Below are 27,972 nucleotides of genomic sequence, written 5' to 3' on the forward strand. Positions count from 1 at the left end.
ATTTTTAGAAAAACAATTTATCTAATCCTTATATACTATGTCAAAATATAAGACATTCAGCCCTCTTATTCAGCAATTACACTTCTAGGGATTTGGGGTAAGAAATAATTACTCAAGTGTGAAAATATATGCATGTAGATGGTCAACACTAGGGTGTTTACGAGAGTGAGAAAATGAAGATGATTCAAATTGATATCAATTAAGGATTGAAAGGGGAAAAGTTGGTACATAAAAATAATGGAATCCTGTGTGGTCGTTAGAAGTGATGATGTCAATCCGTATTTACCGGCATGGAAAGACATCTACCGTACATGGCGGGGCGAACAAAGCAGTTTATAAGGTACAAGTTTAGAATGATCCTATTAATATATATCTAGGTGAGTTTCAGTGAAGCTAAGTGTCTGTAGAATGTAAGTTTCCCCCGAGGACAAGGCCTTCGTGTTCTTCACTGCTGTGTTCCCAGTGCCTCAAACCATGCCTGGTACTTTGCAGCTGTGCAATAATGTTTGTTGAATGAATGAACAAATGAGAGCGGTTTACAGAGTTCTTCACCAAAAGTTTAACATGAAGGAGTGCTGGTAATTTTTTCTGTGCTCTCTACATTTTCTCTGTCTTTTGAGTTGCCTTCCAAATGTTTACTTTTACCAAAATAGATAACGCTATTAAAAACCTATGGTAATGCCTTCTGCTGGTGAGAACGTGGCAGTCCCAAATGTTTCAGTGACTGTGTAAACTGGTTTAACTCTTTCTGAAAACCACTGGATATTCAATATTCGAAAATCACAAAGGGTTCCTTCCTTGTGCCTATTAATCCTGCCTGGGTATTTATGCTACGGAAAAAAAAAAAAACCGTAAAATATGAAATGCCCTGTACGTCCCAAGGTGTTCATCTCGGTTTTTATATTCGGAAAATAACAACCCTGGACAACCTAAAGGTACTTCTAACGGAGGGAAGAGTAAAAGTAAACTATGAAAATCCACTAGGTGGAATTTCATGTAACCATTACCAGTTCTGAAGACTCTGCAGCAACACGAGCAAAGAGAGGCTGAAAACGCAGGCACGCAACGACTTAAATTCTGCATAAACAAAGTAATGGTGCTGTGGTATTAAGACTGTGGAATTCTGGGAGCCGTTTTCTGAAAAGAGCGGAAAGAACATGAGCTTTTGAGCTGCAGACAGAGGTTTTTATTCAGGCGTAGCTGTTGCATAACCTTGGTTGGTCATATTCCCTAACTTCTTTGTGCTTCATTTTTCTTATCTACAAGATGGGCTAATAGTACTACTTCCTGATACTGGGAGAATTCAAATGAGATGCACATAAAAGTAAAAGCCATCACAGAGATAGAGAACAAACTAATGGTTACTAGTGGGGAGAGGGAAATCCAACCTTGGAGTTGGGCACCACCCACTCTGGGACTCTCGTGGGTGAGAGCGAGGGAAAGCCACCGGCGACCACACGAGGGCGCCCGCGTTCGGGCCGGGTGAGGCATTCCCGGGCGTGTCCAGCAGGGGACGCTGTGGGCGGAGACGGACCCTGGACCGGAAGCCGGGCTGGAGGCGTCCGGGCGCAGTCGCGGACTTCTTCCACTTCCGCCGCCGCCGCCGCGGGTCTGGGCTGAGTTGCCGTTTGTTCCGAGCCGCTACCCTCGCCGTCGCGATGCCGCTGGAGAACCTGGAAGAGGAGGGTCTGCCCAAGAATCCGGACCTACGCATCGCGCAGCTGCGCTTCCTGCTCAGCCTGCCGGAGCACCGCGGGGACGCGGCCGTGCGCGACGAACTGATGGCAGCCGTCCGCGATAACAGTGAGGCCGGCTCGAGAGCCGAGTCAGCGGCCTAGGCCTGGGCGGCCCCGCGCTCCCGAGCCTGCGGGGTTTTCCCCGACGGGGCTCGCGACCCCGGGGCGCCCCTCCGCCGGGGTCCCCGAGACCAGACCTGGCCTTTCCGCCCCTCGGGGCTTTCCTTTTGTTGGGCGCGCCCTCTGGGACCGCCAGCCTTGCCCTCAGAGGTTTGCATCTCTGTGCGCCTCCACCCCTGGGGCCAGCCTCGGTCGCGGCGGGGGGGTGGGGCGCGGATCCCGAGGTGTTGAGCCCCGTGCCAGGCACGGAAGAGAGACATGACTTACTGTCATTAGCGACTGGTCTCGGGGACTTCAGCATTGCGGGTGGAGGGGAAACTTGGGTCGGTTCCTTTCGCCCTTCCTAGCAGTGAATGGCAGCGGGCCCTGTACCCTTGTACGCACGGGTCTGAGTGTGTGTGTGTGTGTGTGTGTGTGTGTGTGTGTGTGTAAACAAGCTTAGCCTTTCCCTTGCTGGAAGACTCTGTGGGAACAGAAGCCGCCGAGAGGCAAACCGAGGTTGTCCTCCCCCGGCCCTAGTAGAGGGCGGCGGTGACAGGCCTGGCCCTGATGCTGACCGCCCAGCCCTTTACCAAGCTCTGTCCCATCCCTTCGTCCTGGCAGGTAGGCGACTGGTGGATGACCTCGCAGTTGTGTACGAGGAAGGAGTGGGTAGACACTGAGGTTAGGGCAGGAGGGGGCCTCACTCCTAAGTCACATCCCTCTTGTTCGCTCTCAGACATGGCTCCTTATTACGAAGCCTTGTGCAAATCCCTTGACTGGCAGATGGACGTGGACCTGCTCAGTAAAATGAAGAAGGCAAATGAAGACGAGTTGAAACGTTTGGACGAGGAGCTGGAAGATGCGGAGAAGAATCTGGGAGAGAGCGAAATCCGAGACGCGATGATGGCAAAGGCCGAGTACCTCTGCCGGATAGGTGACAAGGTGAGTGAGATGGTCTCCCCTCTCTGTACAGCCTGAAATGGGCACTGTTCAAGGTTAGTAATGTGTCATTTTAAAAATTAACGTCCTTTTCCACCAAGTGCAGAGGTAACCTGCTTACCTGAACTAGTGAATCAGTGCAAAAAATTAATAAAGAAAAAGTTAGTAGTTTTCTTGCTACACCTATTCTGTCACCTGCCCCCAAACAGCAGCCGCTGTGTATTCTTCCCCCTCTCTCTCTATGCCAATAAAACAAGTGCCTGTTCGGAGATGTTTATTTACTGTTTTTACAAAATTGGGATCATTCTCAGTAGTTCACTTTTGTAACGTATCCTGGTTGGGAAGCATTGGTTCTGGTGCATTTTGAAAATTATTGTTTACACAGGTAATCGTCTCCTTATACGAAACTAAAATATTATAGTTAATGCTGAAGTTCTATTTGGTTTTTCTTTATTCTCTATCTCCTCAGAGATAATCTTTTAAATTCTTTTATTGTACATTTACAGGCATGTGTATGTACTTGTAGAAATTAGGTAGTATTGGTTTAAAAACTTTGTTTTGAATAAATGGAATCATAGTGTACTCATGTTGTCCCGTTTACTTTTTCATTCAGCATTACATCTGAGTGACTTCCCATGTTGATGTGCATAAATCTTGCTCATTCTGGTTAACTGCTAGCTAGTAGTCCATTGTAGGGCTATGCTGTAGTTTACTTAGCTATTCAGTGGTTGGGGATGTGTGTTGTTTTCAACTGTTTTTGCTAGGACAAGCCACTGCTGTAAAAACATGGTTGTGTGTGTGCCTCTTTGTGTATATATGCTCATGTTTCTCTAAGGTGTATTCTATGAGATGAAATCTCTGGGCCGAAGAACAGTTTTTATCTTAGTATGTGTGGCCTGTTCTCCTGCACAGCAGCCAACCTAATTTATACTGCACTATCGGGGCACAAGAGGGATACCCGCAAGCATCGGATCTTTTAAATTTTTTAACTTAGTAGTTCTGTAATAGTGGTTAAGAGGATGGGCTTTGAATGTCCTAATTTTAAGCAGTGCACCCTGAAGTATTTACGTAATGGATGACACGGTGTCAATATAAAAAAATTAAATAGTGTGAGCTCTTGGATAAGATTGCCTGGGTTGTATTTCTGACTTCAGTAATTACGATTTACTCCTCTGTATGAGTTTCCTCATCTGTTAAACAGGGATAATGATAGTCCTTAGGGGCAAAGAGCTTAGACTAGTGCCTGCTGCAAAGTGCTAAAATGTTAAATGATACGAGCTATTATTATTTAGTTTAAATTTAAAACAAGTTTTTTTCTTCTGATTATAAATTTAGGGTTTGAAAAAAAAGAAGCTTTGGTCATTGTAAAAAGTTGGAAAATACAGAACAGTTTAAAAATAGCTAATAGCTTGTGTGGCTTTCTAGGCTGTGTGTGGTTTGCTTTGGTTTGGTTTTAAAGAGGATGCATTATTACATGTGAATGAGAAACTTAAAGCTTTTGATTCAGGCCTTAAGGAATTTCAACAAGGATATGTTTGAATCAACATCAGGGGGTTGTAAATCGGTGATGTTCTAATAATATGTTCCATGTTTGTTAAATAGCATTCTTCTAAAAAGAAGAGTTGTCTTTTTTCCCTCCTGTTTACTTTCTTGTTTTAATATTTTATTTTGTGTACTATTACTAAATAATGGACTTAGTGGATTTTTATTACTCACTGTGTTGTATCGATTATAGTCATTATTCTTTCCGGTGCTCAGTTTGTTACAGGTTTGTTAGTGCAGTTTCCTTCAAGATGGTTTCTTGGTCCTTTTGACATGATCTCCTTGGTCTTCCTTATTTTGTCATACAACAAGATGTCACAGGCTCACCTGTTATTTTCACTCTCCAAACCTGGAATCATCCATTTCTCCTAGGATCCCTGGTTTCTTTTATTGGGGGATAGTGTTTAAAAACCGAGATCTTAGTGCTGGGTGTGCCCATTACTGTCTTGCCAGTCTCTTTTTAGAAATGTATGAGGCATAACTAATAATTACATAAAACAAAGCCAGACACATACTAAAAAGTACCAAGTATAAGCAAATGATTTTATTCATGTTCATTTTTTTTGTTTTTGTTTTTGGGGGTGGTTTGTTTGTTTTTGTTTTGTTTTGGGTGTTTTTTTTTTGCTGGTGGTGGTGGGTTTTTTTCTGTTTTTTGGCCAGGCCACGTGGCATGTGGGATCTTAGTTCCCCAACCAGGGATCAAACCCGTATCCCCTGCAGTGGAATCGCAGTCTTAACCACTGGACTGCCAGGGAAGTCCCACATGTTCATGTTTTAAAAGCAATAAAAATTTTATTCCACAATGATTTGAGATAGAATTGTATATTTAAATACTTAATTGTGTTCTAGTAGTCAGTGATTAAGATAAAATTTTTATTACCCTTTAGGTGATAAGATTGACAGTTTACAGTAATTTTACAGTAGTGTATTTTAATTGTTAAAGGGAAAAATATTGAATATATAGAACAAAGAAGAATATTGAAATAATGGTGAATAAATTATGAATGTGTTTCTTCCATTGTTTTCTAGAATATAAGTATATGCTTAGATACAGTTGATGTATTTTTTATAAAAGTGGAGAGAATCGTATAAGGAACCCCATGCAATTATCCCCCAGCTTTAACAAATATCAGCTCATGGCCATACTGTTCTGTCTCTACTCCTACATGTTTCCCCAATTCCTTGCTAAGAAAATCCTAGACAGCTGATAGCTTTTGAAACTTTTAACCTTTTCTCACCTGTTGCCTTGGTTCTCTTGACAGGAAGGCGCTCTGACAGCCTTTCGCAAGACATATGACAAAACCGTGGCCCTGGGTCACCGACTGGATATTGTGTTCTATCTCCTTAGAATTGGCTTATTTTACATGGATAATGACCTCATCACACGGAACACAGAAAAGGCCAAAAGGTGCATTTTATTTTTTCATTTTTTTAATGTTTTATTTATTTATTTTATTTATTTATTTTTTGGCTGTGTCTGGTCTTAGTTGCGGCACACGGGATCTTTGTTGAGGCACGCAGGATCTTTTCGTTGTGGCGTGCGGGCTCTTCGTTATGGTGCGCGGGCTTCTCTCTAGTTTGTGGCATGTGGGTTTTCTCTTCTCTAGCTGTGGTGCGCAGGCTCCAGGGCGCATGGGCTCTGTAGTTTGCGGCACACGGGCTCTCTAGTTGAGGCCTGCAAGCTCAGTAGTTGTGGTGTGCGGGCTTAGTTGCCATGCGGCATGTGGGATCTTAGTTCCCTGACCAGGGATGGAACCCGCGTCCCTTGCATTGTAAGGTGGATTCTCTACCATTGGACCACCAGGGAATTCCCCAGAAGGTGAGTTTTAGCAGTGGGGATTTATTCCCTCTAAATTATGATGCTACAGATAGGAAATTGATGTAAGAAATTTGCCTATTTTCTTTTGTTTCCAACTAGTAAATTTGGTCAAATAATTAATGTTCTTACTTACAGAAATGTTCTCTTTAAATATTTCTTTTTGGTTTAAGTTGTTAAAAGCTGTTTTCTCTTTCATAATAACACAAAACTTGTAAAAAGTGGCACTGTTTTTTTCCAGATCATCACCTTACTGTTTTGTATTTTATAGCTTGATAGAGGAAGGAGGAGACTGGGACCGGAGAAACCGCCTAAAAGTATATCAAGGTCTTTATTGTGTGGCTATTCGTGATTTCAAACAGGCAGCTGAACTCTTCCTTGACACAGTTTCAACATTTACATCCTATGAACTCATGGATTATAAAACCTTTGTGACTTACACTGTCTATGTCAGCATGATTGCTTTAGAAAGACCAGATCTCAGGGAAAAGGTAATGACTGAATCATATTTAAAGAATACCCCGTGCTTTTCCACCTTAAATACACAAAAATCATTAAAGCACATATTTGTTTTTAAAAAAAATTTCTAGGTTATTAAAGGAGCAGAGATTCTGGAAGTGTTGCACAGTCTTCCAGCAGTTCGGCAGTATCTGTTTTCACTCTATGAATGCCGTTACTCAGTTTTCTTCCAATCATTAGGTAAGGATAGAGTTGCTCGTTTTGACTGTCTGTCTTCATCTTATTCCTGACCCTGTTTGCAGATAACCTAAGATGATTTTTCACATATATGAAAAATATAGTGTGCAGATAGCTGTAGGTCTTTGGTTAGTACAGCTGATCTTTTGCCCATCTTGTTTATAGGGGGGTTAGCAGACTTTGATCAAGTGCTTTTGTGTGGTCCAAGAGGTAAGATTGATGTTTACATTTTTTAAGGATCGTTTAACAAAACAGGACAAAGAAAAATATGTGACAGCTCTATGGCTCTCAGCGGCTAAAAATATCAACCGTCTGGCCCTTTGCCAAGGAAGTTTGCCTGACCCCTGGTTTAGAGTCTTACTGGGATGTAAGGCAGAAGTGAGCAAATGGTTCGAAGTACTGAGTTTTAGAATTGAGATGTTGAATCTCCTTTTGATTGAGTTGATGTTAATTGAGTTGAATTCAACAATGGGTTATTTATGCAACAGCTAAATCTTTGTGCCGATTTGCAAATCATTTTCAAGGGATGTTGGTTGAGAAAATCTGTTGAAAGTGCTTGTGGTGTTCAACCCAGGGGTCCTTCCCAGATGATTTTCCTAAAACTTAAAGAACTTGGCATTGATAATTCTCTTGTTTGTGCTGCAAGTTTCAGGAAGTATTTGGTTAATAAGTAGGTAGAATTTACAAAACATGGGATAGGGGGACTCCAAATGATGGTCTTCTATGTTTGGAGTAGGTATTGGCCCAGTGTTTATGGAGTGCTTTCTGCATAAAGTTAGGCTGCTTTATGGGAATTCATACTACTCCCCTCATGCAGTGTGGGAACAGGGCTCCTCAGGTGTGAACGACCTGCATGGCCCTATCTTCCCATATGTGCACGATGGGTGGGTTTGCACCCAAGATGTACTGCAGAATTGCCCTTCTCCCTTTTTTAGGCGTGTGGATCTCATCATTATTCTGCTCAAATGTGGCGCTTTTCCCTTCTTCCTTCAGTCCAAAAATTTTAAAAATCCCTTCTCCACATTCCTGGAGGTCTTATTTTATGCCCCATCCTCTTTTTTTATTGAGATGTAAATCACTATAAAATTCAGTATTTTAAAGTGTGTAATTTCAGTGGTTTTATTAGTATGTTGACAAGGTGTGTAGCCACACCACTAATTCCAGAACATCTTCATCACCCCAAAAGATGTTCTGTACCCATTAGCAGTCACTTCCCATTCCTGGTCCCAGCCCCTAGTCTTTCTATCTCCGTGGATTTGCTTATTCTGGACATTGCATATAAATGGAATTACACAATACGTGGCCTTTGTGCCTAGCTTCTTTTGCCCAGCATAATGCTTTTACTGTCATCCATGCTGTAGCATGTATCAGTGCTTCATTCAGTTTATAGCTGAGTGATAACGCCATTGCATGGATATACCACATTTTATTTATCCGTTCATCAGATGATGGATACATTATAAATAATGCTGTAATCAATGTTTATGTACAAGTTTTTGTGTGGACACAGTGTCTAGTTTCTCCTGGGGATATACCTAGTAATGGAATTGATGTGTCATATGGTAACTCTTCAATTAACTTTTTGAGAAACTGCTGAACTGTTTTCCAAAGCAGCTACACAATTTTACATTCCCACCAGCAGTGTGAGAGTTCCAGTTTCCCCACATCTAATACTTGTTATCGTGTGTCTTTTTGATCATAGGCATCTTAGTGGGTGTGAAGTGATATCTTACGGTTTTGATTTGCATTTCTCTGATGACTAGTGATGCTGCATATTTTGTCATGTGCTTATTGGTCATATGCCCTATTTTTACTTACTTATTTAATTTTTTTTTTTTAATCTTTATTTTTTTATTTTTTGCCTGTGCCGCGTGGCTTTCAGGATCTTAGTTCCCCGACCAGGGATCAAACCCACGTCCTTGGCAGTGAAAGCACAGAGTCCTAGCTACTGGACCGCCAGGGAATTCCCTGCCCCATTTTTTAAACAGCAAATTATTTTGTGATTCTTTTTTAGAGTTTTTCTCTGCTGCTACTTAGGATAATTAAAAGTAGACCTTATGCCTTTTTCCTTTGTAGTGATCTTGACACCAGCACAGTGCCTGTATATTATTGAGTGCTCTGTGTAACTGTAATTTAAGAGAAAAATGGGGGAAGTGCTATCCTAGTGTGATGAAATTGATGGCTTTTGGAAACTTTTGAATGGTTAAGGTAACCTCTTCCCATCTTCCCCATCCCTACTGGCAACCTTTTATTTAAACAATTTTGGATTAAACTTTTTATATTTACCAAATTTACTCATTTCCCAGATATTTTTTTATTTTTATTTTTTAAAAATATTTTAATTTTATTGGAGTATAGTTGATTTACAATGTGTTAGTTTCAGACGTACAGCAAAGTGATTCAGTTATACATATACATATGTTCATTCTTTTTTAGATTCTTTTCTCATATAGGTTATCACAGAATATTAAGTAGAGTTCCCTGTGCTATACAGTAGGTCCTTGTTGGTTATCTGTCTTATATATAGTAGTGTGTGTATGTTCATCCCAAGCTCCTGATTTATCCCTCCCCCTCCTCATTTCCCCTTTGGTAACCATAAGTTTATTTTCGATACCTGTAAGTCTGTTTCTGTTTTGTAAGTAGGTTCACTTGTATCTTTTTTTTTACATTAGATACCACGTATGAGTGATACCATATATTTGTCTTTCTCTGTCTGACTTACTTCACTTAGTATGATAATCTGTAGATCCATCCGTGCTGCTGCAGATGGTATTATCTCATTCTTTTTTTGTGGCTGAGTAATACTCCATTGTATATGTGTACCACACCTTCATTATCCATTCCTTTGTCGATGGACATTTAGGTTGCTTCCATGTCTGAGCTATTTTAAATAGTGCTGCAGTGAACATTGGGTTGCATGTAACTTTTCAGATTATGGTTTTCTCCAGATACATGCCCAGGAGTGGGATTGCTGGATCATATGGTAATTCTATACTTAGTTTTTAAAAGATCCTCCATATTGTTCTCCATAGTGGTTGCACCAATTTACATTCCCACCAACAGTGTAGGAGGGTTCCCTTTTCTCCACACCCTCTCCAGCATTTATTGTTTGTAGACATTTTGATGATGGCCATTCTGACCCTTGTGAGGTGATACCTCATTGTAGTTTTGCTTTGCACTTTTCTGATAATTACTGATGTTGAGCATCTTTTCATGTGCTTTTTGGCCATCTGTATGTCTTCTTTGGAGAAATGTCTATTTAGATCTTCTGCCCATTTTTTGATTGCATTGTTTGTTTGTTTGTTTTTGACATAGAGCTGTGTGAGCTGTTTGTGTATTTTGGAGATTAATCCCTTGTAGGTTGCTTCATTTGCAGATACTTTCTCCCATTCTGTGGGTTGTCTTTTCCTTCTGTTCATGGTTTCCTTTGTTGTACAGAAGCTTTTAAGTTTAATTAGGTCCCATTTGTTTATTTTTATTTTTATTTTTATTTTCATTACTCTAGGAGGTGATCAAAAAAGATATTGCTGTGATTTATGTCAAAGAGTGGTCTGCCTATGCTTTCCTCTAAGAGTTTTATAGTGTCCGGCCTTACATTTAGGTCTTCGATCCATTTTAGGTTTATTTTTGTGTGTGGTGTTAGAGAATGTTCTAATTTCACTCTTTTGTATGTAGCTGTCTGGCACCACTTATTGAAGAGACTGTTTTTTCTCCATTGTATATTCTTGCCTCCTTTGTTGTAGATTAATTGACCAGAAGTGCCTGAGTTTTTATTTCTGGGCTTTCTATCCTGCTCTGTTGATCTATATTTCTGTTTTTGTGCCAGTACCATATTGTCTTGATGACTGTAGCTTTGTAGCATAGTTTGAAGTCAGGGAGTTTGATTCCTCCAGCTCCGTTTTTCTTTCTCAGGATTGCTCTGGCTATTCAGGGTCTTTTGTGTCTCCATATAAAGTTAATAAATTTTTTGTTCTAGTTCTGTGGAAAATGCCATTGGTAATTTGATAGGGATTGCACTGAATCTGTAGATTGCCTCGGGTAGTATAGTCATTTTGACAATATTGATTCTTCCAATCCAAGAACATGGTATATATCCTTCCATCTGTTTGTGTTCATCTTCAGTTTCTTTCATCAGGGTCTTACAGTTTTCGGAGTACAGGTCTTTTGTCTCCTTTGGTAGGTTTATTCCTAGGTATTTTGTTCTTTTTGATGCGATGGAAAATGGGATTGTTTCCATAATTTTTCTTTCTGATCTTTTGTTGTTAGTATATAGGAATGCAAGGGATTTCTGTGTGTTAATTTTGTATCCTGCAACTTTACTGAATTCATTGGTGAGCTCTAGTGGTTTCCTGGTAGCATCTTTTTTATGTATAGTATCATGTCATCTCCAGTGGTGACAGTTTTACTTCTTTTCCAATTTGGATTCCTTTTATTTTTTTCTTTCATTGCTGTGGCTAGGACTTCCAAAACTATACTGAATAGAAGTGGCGACAATGGACATCCTTGCCTTGTTGCTGATCTTAGAGGGAACGCTTATAGCTTTTCTCTGTTGAGAATGGTGTTAGCTGTGGGTTGGTCATATATGGCCTTTATTATGTTGAGGTAAGTTTCCTCAATTCCCACTCTCTGGAGAGCTGTTCTCATAAATCGGTGTTGAATTTTGTCAAAAGCTTTTCCTGCATCTATTGAGATGATCATATGGTTTTTATTCTTCAGTTTGTTAATGTGGTGTGTCACACTGATTGAGTTGTGGATATTGAAGAATCCTTGCATACCTGGGATAAATCCCACTTGAGTATGGTGTATGATCCTTTTAGTGTATTGTTGGATTTGGTTTGCTAGTATTTTGTCGAGTATTTTTGTGTTTATGTTCATCAGTGATATTGGCCTGTAATTTTCTTTTTTTGTGGTATCTTTGGTTTTGTGTCAGGGTGAGGGTGGCCTCATAGAATGAGCTTGGGAGTGTTTCTTCCTCTGCAGTTTTTTGGAAGAGTTTCAGAAGGACAGGTGTTAACTCTTCTCTAAATGTTTGATAGCATTTGCCTGTGAAGCCATCTGGTCCAGGACTTACGTTTTTTCGAAGTTTTTTAATCACTGTTTCAATTTAAGTACTTGTGATTGGCCTGTTCATATTTTCTATTTCTTCCCGGTTAAGTCTTGGAAGGTTGTATCTTTCTAAGAATTTGTCCATTTCTTCCATGTTGTCCATTTTATTGGCATATGGTTGTTTGTAGTAGTCTCTTATGATCCTTTGTATTTCTGTGGTATCCATTGTAACTTTTCCTTTTTCATTTCTCATTTTATTGATTTGAGTCCTCTTTTTTTTCTTGATGAGTCTGGCTATAGGCTTAGCGAGTTTGTTTATCTTCTCAAAGAACCAACTTTTAGTTTCATTGATCTTTTCTATTGTTTTCTTCATCTCTATTTCATTTATTTCTGCTCTGATCTATATGATTTCTTTCGTTCTACTAACTTTGGGTTTTGTTTGTTGTTTTTCCTCTGGTTGCTTTAGGTGTAAGGTTAGGTTGTTTATTTGAGATTTTTCTTGTTTCCTGAGGTAAGATTGTATTGCTGTAAACTTCCCTCTTAGAACTGCTTTTGCTGCATCCCAAAGGTTTTGGCCCATCATGTTTTCATTGTCATTTGTCTCTAGGTAATTTTTGATTTCCTCTTTGATTTCTTCAGTGAGCCGTTGGTTGTTTAGTAACATATTGTTTAGCCTCCATCTGCTTGTGTTTTTTACAGTTTTTTTCCTGTAACTGATTTCTAATCTCATAGTGCTGTGGTTGGAAAAGAGGCTTGATATGATTTCACTTTTCTTAAATTTACTGAGGCTTGATATGTGGCCCAAGATGTGATCTGTCCTGGAGAATGTTTAGAAGAATGTGTATTCTGCTGCTTTCTGATGGATGGAATGCTCTCTAAATATCAATTAAGTCCATCTGGTCTAATGTGTCATTTAATGCCTGTGTTTCCTTATTGATTTTCTGTCTGGATGATCTGTCCATTGAGGAAAGGGAGATGTTAAAATCCCCCGCTATTATTGTCTTACTGTCAATTTCTCCCTTTATGGCTGTTAGCATTTGCCTTATATATTGAGGTGCTCCTGTGTTGGGTGCATATATATTTACAACTGTCACATCTTGGATTGATCCCTTGATCATTATGTAGTGTCCTTCTTTGTCTCCTGTAACAGTCTTTATTTTCAAGTCTATTTTGTCTGATATGGGTATTGCTAGTCCAGCTTTTCTTTTGGTTTCCATTTGCATGGAATACCTTTTTTCCATCCCCTCACTTTCAGTCTGTGTGTGTCCCTAGATCTGAAGTGGATTTCTTGTAGATAGCATATATACGAGTCTTGTTTTTATATCCGTTCAACCAGTCTGTGTCTTTTGGTTGGACCATTTAATCCATTTACGTTTAAGGTAATCATCAATATGAATGTTTTATTGCCATTTTGTTAATTGTTTTGGATTTGGTTTTGAAGGTCTTTTTTTCTTCCCTTCCTCTTTTGTTCTCTTATGATTTGATGTCTATCTTCAGTGATGTGTTTGGATTGCGTTTTCTTTTTTGTATCTCTACTGTAGTTTTTTGGTTTGTAATTCCCATGAGGTTTTGATATGGCAGTCTGTATATGTACAAGATTGTGTTAAGTTGCTGATCTCTTAATCTCAAATGCATTTCCAATATCCTGCCTGTGTACTTTCCTCACAATTGCTGGTTTTGATATCATATATACGTGTGGATGATTTCCTACCGTTACTTTGTATTTGCCTCTACCAGTGAGCTTCTCCATTTGTAATTTTCTTGATTCTAGTTGTGGCCTTTTCTTTTCTGCCTAGAGAAGTTCTTTTAGGATTTGTTGTGAAGGTGGTTTGGTGGTTCTAAATTCTGTTAGCTTTTGCTTGTCTGTAAAGCTTTTGATTTCTCCGTCGAATCTGAACTGGAGCCTTGCTGGGTTGAGTATTCTTGGCTGTAGGTTTTTCCCTTTCATCACTTTAAATATATCATGCCACTCCCTTCTGTCCTGCAGTTTCTGCTGAAACATCAGCTGATATATTTATGGGGGTTCCTTTGTATGTTATTTGTTGCTATTCCCTTGTTGCTTTTTATATTTTTTCTTTGTCTTTACTTTTTGTTAGTTTGATTAATATGTGTCTCGGAGTGTTCCTCCTTGGGTTTATCTTGTATGGGCCTCTCTGTGCTTCCTGGACGTGAGTGAGTGTTTCCTTTCTCACGTTAGGGAAGTTTTTGGCTATAATTTCTTCAAATATTTTCTCAGGCCCTTTCTCTCTTTTTCTTCTGGAACTCCTATAATGTGAATGTTGGTGCATTTAGTGTTATCCCAGAGGTCTCTGAGACTGTCCTCATTTCTTTTCATTCTTTTTTCTTTATTCTGTTCCGTGGAAGTTATTTCCACCATTCTGTCTTCCAGCTTACTCGTTCGTTCTTCTGCCTCAGTTATTGTGCTATTGATCCTCTCTAGTTTATTTTTCATTCCAGTTTTTGTATTGTTCATCTCTGTTTATTCTTTAAATCTTCTAGCTCTTTGTTAAACATCTCTTGTAACTTCTCGGTCTGTGCCTCCATACTTTTTGAGATCTTGAATCATATTTACTGTCATTACTGTAAATTCTTTTTCAGGTAGGTCACCTACTTCCTCTTCATTTAGTTGTTCTTATGGATTTTTATCTTGTTCCTTCATCTGAAACACATTTCTCTGCTGTCTCGTTTTGTCTGATTTTCTGTGTTTGTGGTCGCCTTTCTGCAGGCTGGAGGATCGTAGCTCGTCTTGCTTCTGGTGTCTGCCCTCTGGTGGGTGAGGTTGGTCCTGAGGCTTGTGCAGGCTTCCTGGTGGGAGGGACCGGTGCCTGCTCACTGGTGGGTCTTGTCCCTCTGGTGGGCAGGGCAGTGTCAAGGGGTGTGTTTATAGGTGGCTGGGAGCTCAGTATGGCTTTAGGCAGCCGGTCTGCTGATGGGTGGGGCTGTGTTCCCATCTTGCTGGTTGTTTGACCTGAGGCTTTCCGGCACTGGAGCCTGTAGGCTGTTAGGTAGGGCCAGGTCTTGATGCCAAAATGGTGACCTCCAGGAGAGCTCATGCTGATCAGTAGTCTCTGGGGCCTCCCCCCAGAGAGTATTGATTGGTGTGAGCCACAGCCAACCCCTGCCTCCTCAGGAGACCCTCCAAGACTCATAGGTAGGTCTAGCCCTGGCTCTTATGGAGTTGCTGCTTTGTGCTGGGTCCCAGTGTACATGAAACCTTGTGTGCGCCCTCCAAGAGTGGCATCTCTGTTCCCCCCAGTCCTGTGGAGCTCCTGTATTCAAGCCCCAGTGGCCTTCAAAGCCAAATGCTTTTGGGATTCCTCCTCCCAATGCCAGACCCTCAGGCTGGGGAGCCTAATGTGGGGCTCAGGACTCTCACTCTTGTGGGAGAACCTCTGTGATATATTTATTTTCCAGTTTGTGGGTCACTCACCTGGCAGGAATGGGATTTGATTATGTTGCAACAGTGCCCCTCCTGCCGTCTTGTTGTGGCTTCTTCTTTTCACTGAGTGTGAAATATCTGTTTTGGTAGGTTCCAGTCTTCTTTATCGGTGGTGGTTCAGCAGTCAGTTGTGATTTTGGTGTTTTTGCGAGAGTAGGTGAGCTCAAGTCCTTCTACTCTGCCCTCTTCTCTGGAATCGAGTGGTGGCTTTTAGTTTGGATGCTTGCTGCCTCTTTGCTCAGTGTGTGCTGGCTGTTATCCACTTGATATGGGTGTGCAGGTATAGCGGCCCTTCCCAGTATAGCGGGGTTAGCACTCGGTGCCTGGTGGCGGGTCTCATATGGGTGGCTGCTGTCTGCACACTTCTGGGACAGTGGGGGCAGGGCCTGGTGCCTGCTCGCGATTTCCCAGATATTTAAAATACAAAGGACAGATAGTTGAATCTTTTCGACAACAGTCATCATTTGTATCATTTACTCTCTCCTTTTGTGTACTAAGGCATGTAGCATTTATTTGGTTTTATAATAAGCCTTTTTGCTTCTCCAAATATACATAGACTTTGTACTTTAAAATATTTTATTTGAAAGAGAAAATAGCATCCTTTTCTGGGTAATACCTGATTGTCTTCAAAAATTAAAAATAAACTGAGATGAGAAAGCCCTACGTCCAAATTCATTTACACATTCACATACACAGAATTCTTCTGGAAGAGAACCATTTTAAGATTGTTATATATCCTTCCAGAACTTTTATTCATTATATGTACTTTAAAAATCAGAAAATAACACACAAAAAAAAAACCCAAAGTTTTTTGTATACATGGAAAATTTTCAAACTGTATCACAGAAAGAAGAAAAAGTCTCTCTCTAGCCTTTGATCGCCTGGGTCCTTTCTCTAGAGGCAACTACTGATTTCAGGTTCCAGGGGTGTCCATCCAGGGGCATTTGTATCCAGAGGTATAAGCACGTAACACCTTTAAACACGTGTGGATGTATTTTACATGCAGTTTTGTAAGTAGGTTTTTTTTTCCTTTAAAATAGAATGTATCTTTTCATGTCTTTTAGAAATAGCTGGTTACTGAGTCGGTATCTTTAAGTGGCTGTCGGGCATCAGACACCGTGTATGTAATGGCAGGTCAGACAGGCGGAACTCCTTGCAACTCTGCCAGTTATCCTTTTTTAAGGACCTTAGAACTTCAGTGTATTGAAATAATGTATTTTCTCTGGACCTACTGCCTCATCCTTTGTTAGGCCTCTCAGTGACTAAGTGGCCCAGGCTTGGTCATTGCCCTTATCTCTATAATTCCATCATCAAATACATATGGATGGCAGTGATTTCCAGATTCGTGTCTCCAGCCCCACACTTGCCAGTGTGCACCAGACCCAAGCCTTGGGATCTTCGACTTGGATGTCTGATAGGGGAGTCCACCTCAACCCTGCCAAAGGGTAATGTTTGAATCCTTCCCTCCCCACCTCCACACACACCCACACATAACACACCAACTCAAAAAAAAAAAAAAAAATTCTCCTTCTCCAGGGATTTTTATCTTGTTCAAGCCAGAAACATAAGTATATTCTTGAATCTTTTGTCTTGCTTACCTTCCATATCCTTGTAGCTGTCCTCCTGCTACATTCTGAACCTGCTCTCCTTTCTGTTCTTGGGCTTAGCCAGGCTCTTCCTGCCTTGGATCTTTGCATTCTTTGTGTTGCTCTAAGCCTCCTGCTCTCTGCAGGGCAGGTTCCTCAGAGAAGTCTTCCCTGTCGACTCCAATCCCGTGGAAGCCCTCCTGTTCACTCGCACATCACAGTTTTATTTTCCTTACAGAACCTGTTCTTTTCAGAGAGTATCTTCTTTATTTGTTCATTTATCTCTTCTCTTTGAAAATTTAGTTGCTGTGGCAGCAGAGATCTGGTCTTTTGGTTTCCTACCATATCCTCATTATTCAGAACAGTGAGAGATAGTAGATATTCAGTAAAATAATTTGCACTTCTGTGTGTGCATTGCTCATTAATACTTTGTATACACTTTATAGATAAAGGCTGTTAACTTCTATCATGTTATAAATCCGTCCTCCAGTTTAATCAGTTTATCCAAAGGGAGGTTCTTATAATTTGTCGTCTTATTCATTGCAGCTTTTGTGGAACAGGAAATGAAAAAGGACTGGCTTTTTGCTCCTCATTATCGATACTATGTAAGAGAAATGCGGATTCATGCGTACAGCCAGCTGCTGGAATCATACAGGTCATTAACCCTGGGCTATATGGCAGAAGCCTTTGGTGTTGGTGTGGAGTTCATTGATCAGTAAGTTTAAATAACATCATGTCAATTTATTTTTTACAGTTATCTTTGCATGTGTGAACTTGTATATTTTCTCCATTTACATTGCTTCCCTCAATTATAAAAAAAAGATCTAAGAATTTTTCTTTCAATATCAAAACAATCATATCTGTTATCTCTGCTTTCATGATGTGTTTCTACTGTAGTAGCAAAGATGGAACAGAAGTCTACTTTTAATAATAACTGGAGCAGAAGTCGTCTCTGTTACATCTTCGTGAACCACACTGCTACTACAGTAGTGACTCTTAGGACCTAGTGTGAAGTATAAGATAGAGAGCTATTTCCTCTGCTAATGCCTTCAATTTTTTGGTTGCTACTGCAATTCTGGGCAAACTGGTTGTTAAAAATGGAACTTTCAGCGCTTGAATCAGAGATTCATCAAATATGTATTAAAGCCTTAACTGAATGGGTTGGCATTGTTTCAGGTCTCTGTCTTCATGGAGTTTCATTCTAGTTATGGGGAGAGTTGGCAAGTAAGCAAATAAACGTGTAAGTCATTTCAGATAGAAGTGAGTCTACATAGAGAATACGATGGCACAGAAAGGTGCGTAGCTGCAGCATAGTAGTGGGGGTAGGAGGGTAGCCGTGGGAGAGACAGGCAGTGTAGGGCCGTGTAGGGCCTGGTGGGGAACTCGGGTTTTAATCCAGGTGCTGTGGGGAGCCACTGGAGCATTTTAAGCCTCTGGTGGGTAACAGTTCTATGCTCCGTCTTAGCGCATGCTGCATGGGGAGACCAGGTGGTCTGTTCAGTAGCTCATGGAGGAGATGTTCCTGTGTCTTGGACCCAGGGTCGTGGGAGTAGAGTTGGGGAGAAGTAGACGTTCAGAATGTGAGCCGTCCAGGTGGTGTCTATAGATATATAAGTGGTTCCCAAACAAACACTGGCCTTTTAACTTTGAAGATGTAGTTTGCAGTGGCTCACAGTGAAAAAAGCAGTTTTTAATGAAGCTGCATTTCATTTTAAAAGACCACACTCTTTTTAGCCATTTTGGTTTTTTTCTAATATTTTATTATGAAAAATTTCAAACATGCAGAAAATTGTAAAGAGTTACACCGTAAATTCCCATAGATCCTTGATTCTGTAATTTATTAACATTTTGTTGTATTTGTTTTATCACCTTCCATCTTATTTTTAACCACTTGAAAGGAAGTGTCAGACACCAGTACATTTCATCCCCAGTCACCTGAGCATGCATATCAATGTTTGTTTGTTTATGGGTGGGTGGGTTTTCAGTAATCTTTACAAAATGCGCAGATCTTAAGTGTACCCAAACTATGGAGCCAGAAATTTCCTCGTTCTCTTCCTGTGAAAGAAAAAGAGGCAGTGATAGTAGTTTTTGTTGGTTATCCATACCAAAATAGAAGGCTGCATTCCCTAGGTTGGTTTGGTTTTGTTTCACTTCTGAATTGAACTCGTGTGTGAAATTAAGTCTGGTAACCACTGCCCAAGAGCAGCTGGTTACTGGGGTGGGGCTGGGGGCGTTATAAATGTGCTGCTCACAGGGCAGTGTAAGGAGTGGCTTACTGTGGTGGGCAGTGCACGAAAAGCAGGGGCTGGTCTGGCTTCCTACCCTTTAGTTTCTTAACTGTGCTGTGGTGGTGATGAAGCCGTGTCCACTGGTTGGGAGCAGTGCGAGGCTCAGCTGAAGCTGTGGACAAGATGCACGGAAGCAGCGCGTACCAGTTAGACACACTGCAGTGTTCTGCGAGTCATTACGATGGCATCTGAACTGATGGTATGTGGTACATTTCTGGTGGTATTTGTTTAGTTGTTCCCTTCATGGTCTCGGACCAGCTTTAGAGGCAGAGGTCGTCAGTACCTACCGAGCTGCAGTTGTTGTGAAAGGCCTTGTTTGAAATTTCTGTGGTATCTGATTCATGCCTGGGTTTTCACAGATTCTGTTTTTCTTCCCTCAAAAAATGATTTTGGACGACTGAACAACCATTGTACTTCCACTTCCTTAGACTTAAAAAGATATTGTCGGAGAAGGGGACCAGGCCATTATTTGAATAAACCGGGCCTTCTGTTGACCTGTGTAAGGTTGGAAACCATACCCATAGGCTGTATTCTCCCATTTGTTGGTAGGTGGTTTGTCTGGGGAAGATGAGTCATCTTGGGATATGTATGATTGATTAGCACACGGGGAGGCGACAGACACGTCATTTGGATCTAGGGAATGGGACTTGAACACCGATTTAGGGCATTAAGGAGACTCTGCTTAGATGACGACTCTTGGTGCACATAGGTCAGAATGAGCATAACTAGGAGTCAGAGTATGTGATCAAAGTGCCCCTGAAATGGGCACACCACAGATGGCTTCCCGTGGGCATTGAGACTGGTTGTCACTGCGCATTTAGGATTTTTATAGGAAGTGGTGGGGAAAAGCACATTCCAGATGGAGGAAATAGCAGAGACAGATTTAGGAGCATGGCTGAGAAACCAGCAGCCTAGGGGCACTGGATGGAACGTGTGGTGACGGGCACACGGCCGTCCAGAGCAAAGCATGGGAAGATACTAAGGTTGGATCTGAAGGGGTGTCTTAAAGTTGTTTAGAGTCTCTTCTAATCGTCGGGGGCGAGGGGGGGTTGGTAAATGAAAGGCCAAACTAGTCTGGTGATGGTGGGCATGGGAAGAAGCAGTGGAATTGTCAGCCTGGGTGTCAGCAGGTGACTGGGAGGTCTTACCTCAGCAGAGGGCATTCTTGAGTCAGTTTGCTTGTACGTCAAGTCTAGTGCTGTTCTCTACATCTTGTTCCTAAATCATATCAAGATTCTTCTTTAGAGGTTTCCCCTACTGTTCTTTGGATCTGGGTAGGACTCACAGGGCTGGTTAGATCTGGTTGGGTAGTTTTCTCTGTGTACTTCAGTCCCAGAATAATAGGTACCAGTGGGTTTCGCAGCTGCAGTCTGGAGATGCAACTATGTAAATTGCTGGAAAATGAACACAAGTGAGTTTAGAAACAGTGCTGATCTTTTTTTAATTTTTAGATTTTTACCTAAAGCCACTCAGTAATATAACTCAAAAACCAACAGTTGAATTTTTAATGAGTATAGCAATAGAGCATGCTCTATAAACACTGTTACACATAGTTCTTGCTATTTTTAAGATAACCTCTAGCTTAAAATCTTCAGTAGCATAACTTCCTCATCTTTCCAGCCCATCACCAGATTTTCCAAAATTGAACATTTCCTTATTGAAAAGGAATAGTGGGGCTTTCACCACTGACTGACCAGTGGCAATGACATACTGCAAACATCTTTTAGCCACATTTTCATTTGGTTTTGGACTTGATTTTGGTAGTATTTTGCTGTGTAGAAATTCTCTTTACATAATCGAGTTTATTGTTTTTTCCTTACATGGTTTCTGGGATTTGTGATAATTAGGCTGCCTCAACACCATTCCATAAGCCAACCTTTCCCCACTGACCTGAAATGGCACTTTCATTTGAGATTTGGTTCTTAAGATTTGGAGTTTGTGCTAGTCTCTGTGACAGTAATCTGTCACATTTTTATTTATTTGGAATCAGATTTTTCTTAATTAGGAGGACTCCCCCTAATTAATCTCCAAATTTAACATAATTCTATTATAAATGGATTATTTTAAAGGAGTCAGCTTTCCGTTTATTCTCTTTGGCAGCATTGGAGAGCTGTCTTCACGTAGCTCTAGTGCATTTCTGAGCATTTCCTTTCTTCTGCGTGTCACGTGGTGGTAGACCTGGATGGAGGGTTCCACTGCTAATGCTGCTGTGGAGCGGGGTGTGTGGCTCTGTTGTTTAAGTAACTGTCTTAAATTAGGGGGTTTGGGTTGTGACGGGATATACTCAAATGCCTTTTTTCACATTCCTAATCCGAATTTATTGTGGCACATTATTCCGTCTTAAAAATAATTTGAAAGCTTTCCTTCCCTCTGTCCTCTGAAGGATTTTGAAAATCCTTAGAGTTCCCTGCTCCGGAAAGGTTAAGTAGAAGGAAACTGGACGGTTTCATCAGGTTTCCCCCCACCCCAAGTAAAGCTCATTATTTTCCTCCTTATGTTTATTTAATTTTTCTAACCCCTTCAGGTTTCTTCCTGAGCACTTACTGTAGCTGTGGATGGCTTCATTCTTTGACACCTATGCTTCATATGAATAGGCACTTGTAGGGTCACGTTAATTCTGGTAGATAAGACACCTGCAGTACACCGGAGACCATCCTCTCAACTACTGGGCATCAAAATGTTACCTTGGACGACAGACAAATCATGTGTTTATTTAGTGCAGTTTATTTTTCTAAGAATTCTCTATAAGGCTAACTAAGGGTAATGCTAAAGGCTTTTTTTCCCCTTCTCTCTCAATTAGGGAACTCTCCAGATTTATTGCTGCTGGGAGGCTACACTGCAAAATAGATAAAGTGAATGAAATAGTGGAAACGAACAGGTACTCAAGTTTGTGTATCATTTGTAATACTGCACAGAATAAAGGGCACTCTTAAAAGAAGAGTGCCTTCTTTTTAAAGTAGGTCAACTATTGTTATGGAGTAATGTGACTGGTAAATAATTCATTTTTTTCTTCAATTTATTTATAGACCTGATAGCAAGAACTGGCAGTACCAAGAAACTATCAAGAAAGGAGACCTGCTATTAAACAGAGTTCAAAAACTATCCAGAGTAATTAATATGTAAAAAAAAAAAAAAAAAAAAAAAACCTCACACACAAAGGATTTCCTGTAGAGGTGCTTACTTTACTTTGTGCCCAGTTGAACTGTATAAAATAAATACTGCGTTGTTTCTTTCAATTTACTTTTTTTGACATCTCTCTCTAAGGATGGGGTCCAGTAAGGTTAAAATAATGTCACATTTGCGTCATTTGAACGTCTCTGGTTTATGGTAAGTGGTTACAGAGACTACAGTACTTTACTTGAGTTCAAATCCTGACTCTGCCTCTTCAGTAAAATAGGGGATCATGCATGTCATCTCTTACCTTTAAGCCTTCTGAATTTTACGAAGAGAACATGCTGTATAATTAAACACAGTGCTTAGTACATAGAACAGATGAGAAATGCAGTGTATCATAAGCTTTCCCTCTGAAACAAGTATCTACAGAAGATAGGAAGTTACTCCTTTTTTTGGAGGCTACCATAACCCTAGATTCTAGAATCTGCCAAAGCCAGTCTCACTGAAGATTTTAGCTATATTGGCCAAGGGAATCTTTTTTTCCCAATTATAAACTTACTTAGATGGGGAGAAGTGCTAGGAAGGAAGAAAATACAAAACCAGATATAGGTGATTGATAGGGCATGAGAACTCTCTGCTATAGGGTGTCACAGAAGGCCTCTCTAGTACGGTGGTACTTACTTACAGAAAAAGGAGAGACCGACCACGAGAGCAATTATCGAGGGGAAGAAAGTAGCTGGAGGTTTTCAGCAGAGGAACGGCCCAATTTGACTTACCTTTTAAGTGTCACCATGGCCCTGAGCTGCAGGGACGCTGGGGAGTGGTGGAATAAACTGCAGAGGCAGCCGGATTTGCTGAATGGTGACCTTGACAAGAGCAGTTTTGGTAGAGCTGAGTTAAAAAGAGAATGGGAAGTGGCATTTTACTGTAAAAGGAAGGGGAGAGAAGTATGAAGTTTTGATTCATTTTTTTAAGAGCATGTTTACATGCTGATGGGAATGATTCATTAACATATTAGAGGAGAAAACACATGATCTCAGTGGATAATCTGTTGAAAATAACTTGAAACAAACATACATTCTTCATTAAAAACTTGAGTAAAACTACGAGTAATAACAGGTTGGGAAAGCAAAGCCCTCTTGCAAATGAGGTACTTAATGGCAAAATATTAGAAGCACTGCCTTGAAAGTCAAGACAGTGGCAGTCATCAGTACTGTACTGAAAGAGGGACCAGAGCTGTGCTCTGACAGGAGCTTCCTGCAGGTGCTGTGGACTATTAAAATGCCGAATTTCTAAAAATGCTTATTTATAAAACCTTATTCACAATGATCACTGTAATTTCTTGAAGCAATTGGTAATATAAGTACCCTTACAAAACCCACAACCCTGAAAATCAGTGCTGTTAAATCCAACATATATGGTCATTGAGAACTTACTGTGTTCCCTGTGCCCATTTAAAAATTAGGGCTCTGTTTTCAGCCAGTTATCGCATTGCAGTTCATGCTAGAGGGGAAGAAGTAGGATTAAAATGTCAGTTTCTTAAAATAACTCGTTCCCTCAACTCCCACCTCTAAAAACCACCTGGACTGATGTGATCACACACAGCAACCACGGCTTTTCAGTCGAGGCTTAGATTGAGTGTTGACCTAGAAGAGAGCAAAAAGCCACAGAACACTCCATTCCCCCCTTCCCGGCTTTTTTGTTTGTTTTACCATTTTAGCCCCACCAGCCTAAAATTAGATGAGGATAACAGGTAAGAGATGCTAAAAGAAACAAGAAATGTTCTTCACTCCCAGTGCTAGATGGGGAAGCTGAAAACTCTAAGACTGCAGATAAAGGTCCAGGTGAGTAAACTGCTTCATGATGAGTAAACAATACAGTTCTGAGGTGAAGGAGTCCAGTTTTTCCTTTCTTTTCCTGAAAGAGAATATGCTCATTGCAAAAGAAATTCAGGATACTAAAGTCGACTTGCCTTGTCATTCTACCCTGCAGAGGTAATAACACCCATTAATATTTTGATGAATATTCTCTATATTTAGTCCTATGCATATGTATTTTTTAATACAAAATCAGAGTCTCTGTGTTAGCTTCAGAGTATCAGTTTGGAAGTGAAAATAAAATTGGAACCTAACACATTTCTTTTTAATGTGGCCATATGGTATAGGAGAAATGAGCACTGGACACTGCAGCTGGAAAACCAAATTCTGATCCCAGCTCTCCTCATGCTGGCTCTCTGATGCTGGGAGAAATTACTTCCTTCAGCCTATTTCCTCAGCTGTAAAATGGAGGAGAAAACCAGGCTCATTATGAGGTTCATTTATATGAAAACATTACAAACTATAACATATGCACATTAATTACCATGAGTGTTGGTAGAAAGCTGTCACATAAAATTAATAAATTGGGCCATCTAAGCCATGTTTTATGGGAAAAACGGAGAATTTTTTTGTATTTGACCATCTCACTGATGTTTTTCACTTACGTGTGTTACGTAGTAAGACTACGTAGAATGCTAATTTCAAACCTTGGTTCTCTGCTTTTTGACCAGTGGCAGTATTTCAAATCTTGATAAAAGGCTCGTCGAGGAAGTTTTAGGTCCAGGCCTGTATTTCTCACAATTGCGGATACAAAAGGTTCAGAAACCCAAAGCAAGTCAGGACGCCAAAGGAGGCTTCCTGAAGCTACCAAGCTGCAAACTGGTCACCGATGGGCTGCAACTGTCATCGGCCCCCTGACCCCCATACGTTTTTAAGAAAAAAAGATGTATGGTTGCCATCTAAAAATTGAAAGAAAATTCAAAAATCACCTCTCATCTAGCTTCTCTGGAAAAATGGACAGATCAGGTTAACTCTGAGCTCCCATTTCCAGTCCAGCCGAATGGCTAGCACATCTCCTCCAGCAGGCCCGGTTCACCCGGCCTGCCCTGTTTGTTACCTTACAGCACCTGCCTGTCTCCACTGCCATTTGAGTTTGCTGTCCTGGTTCTACCCCCATGTCGTACACCTGGGGTTGATGATCAGCAGCCTCCGTTAATCACCTAGGAGAATCCATCCAAAGAATTAAAGTCTTAATTTTCTGGTTTTAGCCATGAAGGGCACACATATCACAATATGAAAATAAGATTATCATCAAATGATAGTTTTATTTGCTAAGTGATATAGCGCTAAAACACTTTCGCTGTGTTTGTTTAGTCCCTTTTCAAAAGTACTGATCGAAGTTGGCAACCTGTCACTTTTAGCAACCCGTCTCTTTTAGCAACCCTAGTCTCACTCATAATACACTATTCAAGTACAAAATGAAGTCACTGGGATGAACGATTTTGTCATTATTCTCTAAAACCACCATACTGATTTCTTGTTTCAATAACACCTGTGTATCAAATTTATCCAGTGAGATAAGTATTTATAAGCTTTGTCAAATTTTGGTAATCTATTTCCTACATTAGAAAAAATAGATCAATTTTTCATTTACTAGCAGTCTTTTAGGAGTGGAAATACTGTCTACAAGCATTTTTGTTATTAAGTGTCTGCACCTGACTTTTACCTAACCCAGTGGCTGCAAGGACAACCTACCGCATTTGTTCACGGAGCACACACACTGCAGCACACTTAACGTTTCGTGACTGCACACAGGTAGTCTTCAGTAACCTGACCAGGCATTAATAGTAATTGATGGATGGAAGGTTACTGACCATTAACGAATCAATTGTGTAATTAATTCTAAATTAATCCCTGGTGCTGTCTGAAACCTGTTTTTGAAGATTAATAGCTGATACTTGACATCTGTCCCCCTGATTACGGGGGAAAAAAGGGAGAGGGGCTGTGATAATCCTTCATCCTCCTAATTCTACACAAATCTGTACTTGTTAGTAACAAACGTCACATCTCCACAACGGCTATGGGGGAAGTGAAGTTACATGCCTGTCTGGAAAACATGAAAGGCTCTAATAATCACTGGTTTTGGTTTCAAAGCCATTTTGCATTATTCTGTTTCTGAAGACCTACAAAGGGTATCAAGAATGTGGGTCAGTTTGGTCCAGGCCATTATAATAACCTTGAAGGGTACGGTCAAGGGCGGGGGGGGGGGGGGGGGTTACCTCTTGTCATTCGGAAATCTCCTGTAGTGGCATAATTTTCCCTGTGCAGACTGGATGTAAGAAATAAAAGGTACAACTTGTCAGTGAATGATCAACCTCCTGTCCGGCAACTACATATCATAAACCCTGACACTGCCCTGGGGAAGGGACCACTTAGTCAAGACTACCAGTAGGTGGCGTCCTGACAACGGTACTAACCCTCTCTTAGAAGTTATCAGAGACCTGCTTTTCCAGAGTGTATCTGCAATTAGTGGATTATCAACACTGGTAAAACTCTACACTTGGTTTTGGAGGACTCTACTTTTCTTGACGTGCTCTGGCTTAGAGGCTTTTCTTTCATCTACACCTCAGGAACTTGGGGCCAAGATGAAGCCCACTGTTTCCTACTCCCTGGCTCTCTCTCCTGGCCATTATGTTTCCACCCTCATTCAAAATACCTTTTCTTTGAAGCTGCTCACCACCCAGCAATACCACCAACCCACGGTGCTCACTGCCCTCAGAACTGTAAGTTACCATGTCTCCTCCACTCCAGACCTGAGCAGCCGGCTCTGTCTTCCTCTCAACCCTACCGACTCTGAAATGGACAACGTGCACAGCGACAGCCTAGTTCCCTGGCCTTAACTCCAGCGCTCTTTTCCTCCACGCCACTTCCACCCACTGCCACGGGCTCACCCAGGACCCAGGGATCACAAGCACCTCTGAACAGCTCTGCTTTTGAAACTGAAACCTGGAGTGCCCCTCGGACTCTATGATCCTATTCCTATCCTGATCTAGTCCTACAAGTGCTGTGCCACCGTCATAACTCTGGATCGGCCTTGTACATAGTCCTTCTTCATTGCTGGCCATATCAAACTGAACATGGACTTTGCTCTGTAACTCTGAACAGATCACTTAACTGGTCTGATCACAGACAAGTTACCTGGAAGGACGGTCGTAAGACGTAACAAGAGGGAAATTGCAAATACAACATCACTAGGGGGCCAGCATGGACTTACATGGCAGCTTCCAGTTCTTCCTTGAAAATGCAGGCAAGGCCATCACTTAGCCACACTCATACTTTTTAATTCTTTGGCAATCTCCCTGCCCAGGTTCTTCTAACTTTTCATCTCAATACCGATTCCAGTTATCCTGGAGAAAGAAGCAGAAGAAAAAAAATACCTAAGTGGGTTGATGGGTTGATAATTAAGACAGAGTCAACTGTCTGAACTTCTAACTCAACCAACTCAACTTCATCCTTCTCTGCCTTCCCTGATCTAATTTTCTACTCTTTAGTACCGCTTCTCCTTCTGTCTTTACCACAATACTCTCTTCTCCAGGGTTTCGTCTTCGGCTGCCTTCTCTCTCTGGGCCATGGAGCATGGGCTTCAAGTTTGTGAAATCCTGGAAATGGAACATAAAATGTGGGGTGCCTGTGCCTCTGTCAGAGAGAACCTATGATTTCTTTCATGTGATTCTGAGAATCTATGGAAGGAAGGAAAAAAAGAAAAAAAGATTTAAGAACCACTGATCTGACAGACCTGAGTTCAAAGCCTGGCAATACCCCTAACTCATTGTGGGACCTTAGGCAAGACA

The 27,972-nt window shown here is 41.0% G+C and overlaps 1 protein-coding gene and 1 long non-coding RNA gene across 2 annotated transcripts; one reads left to right on the plus strand and one right to left on the minus strand.

Moving 5' to 3' along the window:
• The first annotated feature begins 1,577 nt into the window (after positions 1 to 1,577).
• Positions 1,578 to 22,430, plus strand: PSMD6 (proteasome 26S subunit, non-ATPase 6). Its single transcript, XM_007192393.3, has 8 exons — positions 1,578 to 1,803; positions 2,575 to 2,780; positions 5,582 to 5,727; positions 6,407 to 6,626; positions 6,726 to 6,834; positions 17,449 to 17,617; positions 21,991 to 22,068; positions 22,217 to 22,430. Exons 1-8 carry the CDS (start codon positions 1,659 to 1,661, stop codon positions 22,311 to 22,313), a joined length of 1,170 nt encoding a protein of 389 aa, XP_007192455.2. The 5' UTR covers positions 1,578 to 1,658; the 3' UTR covers positions 22,314 to 22,430.
• Positions 18,567 to 27,968, minus strand: LOC103011025 (uncharacterized). The gene is made up of 7 exons (XR_009009519.1): positions 27,697 to 27,968; positions 27,396 to 27,528; positions 26,401 to 26,450; positions 23,741 to 26,304; positions 21,735 to 23,195; positions 20,339 to 20,584; positions 18,567 to 18,957 (listed from the first exon to the last, which is right to left on the minus strand). It is a non-coding gene; the product is annotated as an uncharacterized LOC103011025 (long non-coding RNA).
• Positions 27,969 to 27,972: the final 4 nt, after the last annotated feature.

Source organism: Balaenoptera acutorostrata, chromosome 10, assembly GCF_949987535.1.
Source record: "Balaenoptera acutorostrata chromosome 10, mBalAcu1.1, whole genome shotgun sequence".
NCBI lineage: Eukaryota > Metazoa > Chordata > Mammalia > Artiodactyla > Balaenopteridae > Balaenoptera > Balaenoptera acutorostrata.

Excerpts from the sequence above, each read along its gene's own strand:
- PSMD6 (XM_007192393.3), top strand. The coding sequence starts at position 1,659 with ATGCCGCTGGAGAACCTGGAAGAGGAGGGTCTGCCCAAGAATCCGGAC. Across the intron at positions 1,804-2,574 it reads GGCAGCCGTCCGCGATAACA|ACATGGCTCCTTATTACGAA; the intron begins GTGAGGCCGGCT and ends GTTCGCTCTCAG. Across the intron at positions 17,618-21,990 it reads GGTGTGGAGTTCATTGATCA|GGAACTCTCCAGATTTATTG; the intron begins GTAAGTTTAAAT and ends TCTCTCAATTAG.